Below are 5,738 nucleotides of genomic sequence, written 5' to 3'. Positions count from 1 at the left end.
TAAGTGTGTGCACAAACTATAAAATAAAGTGTTAAAGTGTTGTTTCTTTTTATTAAGTAAATTTCATTTTTAAATTTTACAATCACAAATGGATGGACAAAAAGTTTTCAATAAATTCTGCAAGAACGCAAGTTATTAATTTGGTGTTTAGCTGAGGCCTGGAGTTATTTGACATGTATTACGCTGAGTAAATCACTGCTGTGTGCTGACCGTCAAAACTGCCCACGGTTATATCACAGAATAAGTGTGTGTGCGTGCGTGCGCGTGAGAGAGAGTGTGTGTGTGTGTGTGTGTGCAGCAAAACCTTCTCTGGTTTGGTGTACAACAATGATTTACTTGAACAGTATAAATTTTACAAAATAAAATAAAATGCAAAAAAAAGAACGTACAAAAAGTAAAAAAGAGACAATCTTCTCAAAAACATGGAAATGGTTTAAAAATAATAAACCAACAGATTCAACAGACAGACGCCTCTCGGCACGTATTGCTGCTGAGGTTGCTTTTCCTGTGAAATGTGTTTGTGTCGTACTGAAATGAGTCGAATACTTGCTTTGGAAGCTGTTGGTTGTGCCACTGGTTAAGATTCCACACAAATCAATAATTCATCTGTCAATAATCATATTGTCAAGGCACTTATAATGCTAGTTGATATTAGAGATATAAAACTAAAGAAACACAACATGGGATACGTATGACGTATGAGCACTTGGTGGCCATCGTTTACAGCGATTCCCTTCTCTGATCCGCTGATATTTCCAGAATCATGTTAATTGAGGTAGATCACGGGACCAGATTAACACTCCTATGGATCAATCTGTGAGAGAACAGAGGGACGGTTACATCACCTCCAGACACTGTGAAAACACTGTTTCATGTGACTAGGAATCAGAGGACATTCACATTCAGTCACTGAATTAAAGCAAAGGACTTTGCATATGTGCTTTTTCAGTCAAGGCCTCAGTAGCAGTAAATGTGAGCGTGGCTATTAAAGCTGAGCTCACAATGGCAGCTCGATCTAACCAACAGAACCCACAGATTCTTAAAACATCGTTAAAAAAATAGTATTTCAAAGAGCAACTATCCCAGTTCATGTCAAACACTGAGATCTGCTCTGGTTAGGCAAAAACACATGGAAACCATCCTGTAAACGTTCCAGAGCAGTGTTCCTCAATCATAAAACACTACACTCAATACAAAGCACTGGGACGGCATCATAAAACATCTGCTTGCGTCATCATGTCTATCTGCTCTGTGGATTAAAGCTGTTTCCTCAACTGTTATTTCTCAGTGAAAATAAACATCTTTGATAATTGCATATAAAAACATTGTCGCCATGCAGCGACGATTCCTCTAATAAACACTCACGGCTGAAGTGAGCATTCACAAAAACGTCTTTCGAATCTTCCAAGCTCAGGAGGAAATGATTACATATGGCACAGCTGTCGTTCCCTTTAACACAATATATGAGCGACTTCATATAGTCTGACATAAAACAATGCATAGCTAGATTATATGAGTAAAGGAAACGCTGGTTAAAATAAAATCCCTTGATTCTTCTCTCAGGGCTACACCCGTCGAAGCACCAGCAAACACCTTCCCTTCTTAACCGACGATTGTCTTACTTTCACTTCCCTTTTAAAGCCCAGGGGCCAGTTGCACCAGCTGGACGTACACCCGGTTGTAAGACTAGGCTGGATGTAAAATGCGATTTAAGTCGTGCGTAGAATTTATACCCGTTGCACCATCTCGATGTAGTGCTACGTCTGACACTAAATGTTACGCCTAGTCAGAGGTAGGTGTAAAGTGAAAAGTCATGATTTGCTCGGACATTATTCGTTTTTAGGATTCATGTCTGTTAGTTAATTATTACTGCAGACGTGACCTGTAATGTTTATGGTCTTTTCGGGCAGGATAAGCGATATCAATCGCGAAGCTCTGTGCTATCCTACCACACTGTCGACATTGAATACAAAATATATTTCTGTCAAGCATGTAATAATTATGCAGTAAAATATTACATATGAACTGGGATTATTAAAAGAAACTGAACCATTTGACATCTTGCTTGGAAGGACAGTGTGCTTGAAAATATTTCACGTCTTTAATTCACGTAATTAATTATTTGTAGCGTGCCTGCCATCCAATAATTGCAATAAGTTTTGGGCTTTGTTACTTTTAATCAGAAATAAATTATCAGCTTTCAAATTCTGTGAATTTTATCACAAAATACAAACCATAAACGTGTTTTTTCAGCCACAGAAAGACAGTAAAACACAAAATGTCACGTAAAGTCACAATTCAGGAAAGACATTCATTGTACATAAACTTGATAGTCAGCTATAAGAAAATAACTCTAGAGAAGCATTGCTTGCGCCTGATCGTAGTTTCAGTTGGTGCAACAGGTGTAAATATTTATCGTAAAGCAGGACGTTGCAAAGCCCAGCGTAGGGCTTACACCCAGCGTTTTTACGTCTAGCTGGTGCAACCGGGCCCAGAAGCTCAGTACAAAAATATTCAAGGAAACTTTCTGAGAGATGCATAGCTCATAAATCACATAGGTGGAGAAGCCCTGTTTTATGCCCAGTCTGCATGTTCCTGCAGGGATAGAAAATCACATCAGGACTCTCCACACACACACACACACACACACGTCTGTCTGTCCGCTGTAAACACTCTCAGATGACGGACTCGGGCTCTTCGGGCTTCACCTCGACCTGCGCGCCGCTCTTGCTCTCCAGCATCTTCTCGGTGGCTTCGGTCGCCGGCTGCGCCTCCTTGCTCCTCCTCCGCGCCTCCACCCACGGGATCAGGCACAGCACGGCCCCGCCGATGATCGGAGGAATGCCTGCCAGGTAAAACGCCACGTCATAGCTGCCCAGACGGTCTCTGAGGAACCCTGCGCACAAAACCAGACAGACGACCGGCTCAGCTACGCCAGATTTAAGGCCATTGCACATTGAGTCCGAAATTCTCGTCCGAAATTTTCGCACGTTAAAGGTGTCATCGGATGCCCATTTTCCACAAGTTGATGTTATTCTTTAGGGTCTTAATGAAAAGTCTGTAACATAACTTAAAATTTCTCAATGGTAGTGTAAAACAACAACCTTTTTACCCTGTCAAAAACAGCTCTGTTCACAGCAAGCCGTTTTATTGCGTGCTGCTTTAAATGCAAATGAGCTTTAAGCTTTGAATCGCTCTGGATAATCCCACAGCTCCTTGATAAGGAGATGGAACTCTACGTTCTCTCTACACAATCTCTGGATTGGATAGACCCAATATTTCCTCTTTAAAAGAGAAAAATAAAGAGGAAATATTGGGTCCATCCAAGATAGAGGACAACAAAATCATCCACACAAGACTCCATTTCGTATTGTTTTGCGAATTTTTTTGCAACGGATTAATTAATATGCATTGGATTCAGTGTGCAAGGTTTCTGTGCATGACAAATTATTAGGATGATGAATACGAAAAAGACCTTTGCCGACTCTGTGTGCAAAGACCTTTACACCGAAAGACGCTTCCGAAGCTGCATTTAGGAGTCTTTACACAGACGTTTTTATGCTGCTCAGAGGTGGCATGAATGCATTTACACTGCAATTACTGCTGTGTGTTTGATACTACCCAGCAGGCACAGACGTCAATATAACGTCAGGATGACGCTGGACATGATGTCAGACAGACGATGCTTTTTGGTTGAGAATGAAAATCGGGTTGACGTCAGTATTTGACGCCAATTTGACATTGACTTAACGTTGGATTTTGGTTACACAACTGTAGGATATCAGACCGAATCAGACAATCTAAATATTGAAAAGAGAAGTATCTTGTGTTTTGTGCTTACAAGTTAATGTCTTAAACTGCCGATCTTGTTACTGTGCTAATTAATAGTGTTTTCACTATATTTTGGATATAAATATCCATTGCAGAATTTATGTTATACGGCTCGTTCAATGAATCGCTGGCCGTCTCAGTGATCAGCCGTAAAACAGTGATTCGGTCCAAATTCCCTTTAAAATCTTAAATGATTCCCTTTGAGCTAAATTGACCTGTTTCCCTTACACAACCTAAAAACAACAAATATCAACATCAACTGACGTCGGTATTGGACATCAATTTAACATTGACATTAGATGTTGAATTGACATTGAATTTTGGTCACCTGATGTCACAACCAAAGTTTAACCAAATATCAACGTCTTATGGCATTGTGTGCCAGCTGGGTAGTGGCTGAGGTGGCTCAAAGCTGGCATAACTTAGTCCAGCTTTTATGCGGCATTGCATCTTTAAATCGAATGTTGAGCAGGCACAGAGCAGCTTTAACTGAGTTACATTACGATGTTGTAAATTAACTAATGAAAAATTTACAATGAAAAGTGGCACAGAATTCACACATTCAGGTGTCTTTTACATTTGAAACTGTTCAGAAGTGGCATAAACGCATGTACACAGCAATTGCAACTGTATACCTTAATAATAGGATCTGAGATGATACTATTTAGTTTGGCTATTATGCTGCATTATGTCTTTACACTGAATTTTGATCAGGCACAGAGCCGCATTAATTTGGCTGTAAAGATGCCTTGAATAATTGAGTCGTGTGTCTGTTTCACACTGAAGTGTAGTTCAACTTTCACCTAACTTTATTAGTGCCCAAGTACTAACTTTTAGAACTTAAATTTACAGTAAAAATAAAAAAATTCAAAATTCAAATTTGAATTGAATCAATAATTCATCTGTCAATAATCATATTGACAATTGCCCCCCCAAATTGTTAGTAACGGAATCCCAATTGCCCCGCTGCAATTGGAGCGCTTAGCCAAGCGCTAAATCGGTCTTTGTCAGGTGACGTCACACTCACGAGAATTGAAGTGCATTTTGGGTATCGCCGCCATTTGTAGGGTATCAAAGCCGAGGTGTTCTGTAGTTGGAGAATTGTCTTTTTTATTTGATTTAAAATGGTACGTTCTTGTTGTGTTAAAGTCTGCAATAGTGAATTACATGATAGACCCTCAACGTGTTTTTGCAGCGTTGAGCAATGTAACCAATCACAGATATCCGTTGATTTCTTAAACGCAATGGCCAATCAGAAACGTTTTGTCAGAATTTACTCACCGCTGAAAGCGCCGCAGTTTTGCACGCTCGTGAATCATCTCATGACTAAGTGCAGGCGCGATGTAAATAAGAGATTTATTGTGCAGTTTAGAGAGCTTCATTGATTATAACGGAACTTTATAAGATCGCGATGAATGAAGATGAGTGACGCTTTTTAGTGATAAAGGGAATACATGATATCCAATCAGCTTACCTCATCTTTTGCAGTCAAAACTGACTGCATCCAACGCAAGCAGCGTGCATGTGATAGGATGGCCGCTGAATATGCTGCTTTAACAAATCACGCTACTGTTCAACGTATCTTAAAGTAGATCTTCACTTAATAGCATGAAGAGCAAATATTGACACGCAGTTCAGCAATGAATGGTATGTGATTTATGACAGAATATAGTCCCACAACTAATCGTTTATTTTTTCCTCACGTGTCCCGCCTTTAGTAACAACGATTCAAAACATTTCAAGTGACACGAGAAAACGACACGGAAAACTTCAGTGAACATCAGAAAAGCAGCGTGCACATTTCTGGTTAAAAATGAAAGGCGATCAACTGACAAACGGAAAGCATCACCATTTAAGTCAACACGAAGAGCCAAAGCTAGTCCACAGTTTACTAAACGGTGGCAACC

At 39.9% G+C, this 5,738-nt stretch overlaps 1 protein-coding gene across 1 annotated transcript in view; it reads right to left on the bottom strand.

Moving 5' to 3' along the window:
- Positions 1-2,495: 2,495 nt before the first annotated feature.
- Positions 2,496-5,738, bottom strand: part of LOC107717026 (monocarboxylate transporter 10) — a 33,473-nt gene continuing 30,230 nt past the window's right edge. Inside the window, exons 5-6 of the mRNA XM_016523671.1 lie at positions 4,330-4,349; positions 2,496-2,970 (exon numbers count right to left, since the gene is read on the bottom strand). Coding sequence (XP_016379157.1) covers positions 2,676-2,970; positions 4,330-4,349 — 315 coding nt within the window. The 3' untranslated portion in view covers positions 2,496-2,675. The remainder of the gene's footprint in view (positions 2,971-4,329; positions 4,350-5,738) is intronic.

The sequence above is a fragment of the Sinocyclocheilus rhinocerous genome, unplaced genomic scaffold (assembly GCF_001515625.1).
Source record: "Sinocyclocheilus rhinocerous isolate Xijiao unplaced genomic scaffold, SAMN03320098_v1.1 scaffold210, whole genome shotgun sequence".
NCBI classification, from domain to species: Eukaryota; Metazoa; Chordata; class Actinopteri; order Cypriniformes; family Cyprinidae; genus Sinocyclocheilus; species Sinocyclocheilus rhinocerous.
This window is presented reverse-complemented; position numbering and strand designations above follow the sequence as displayed.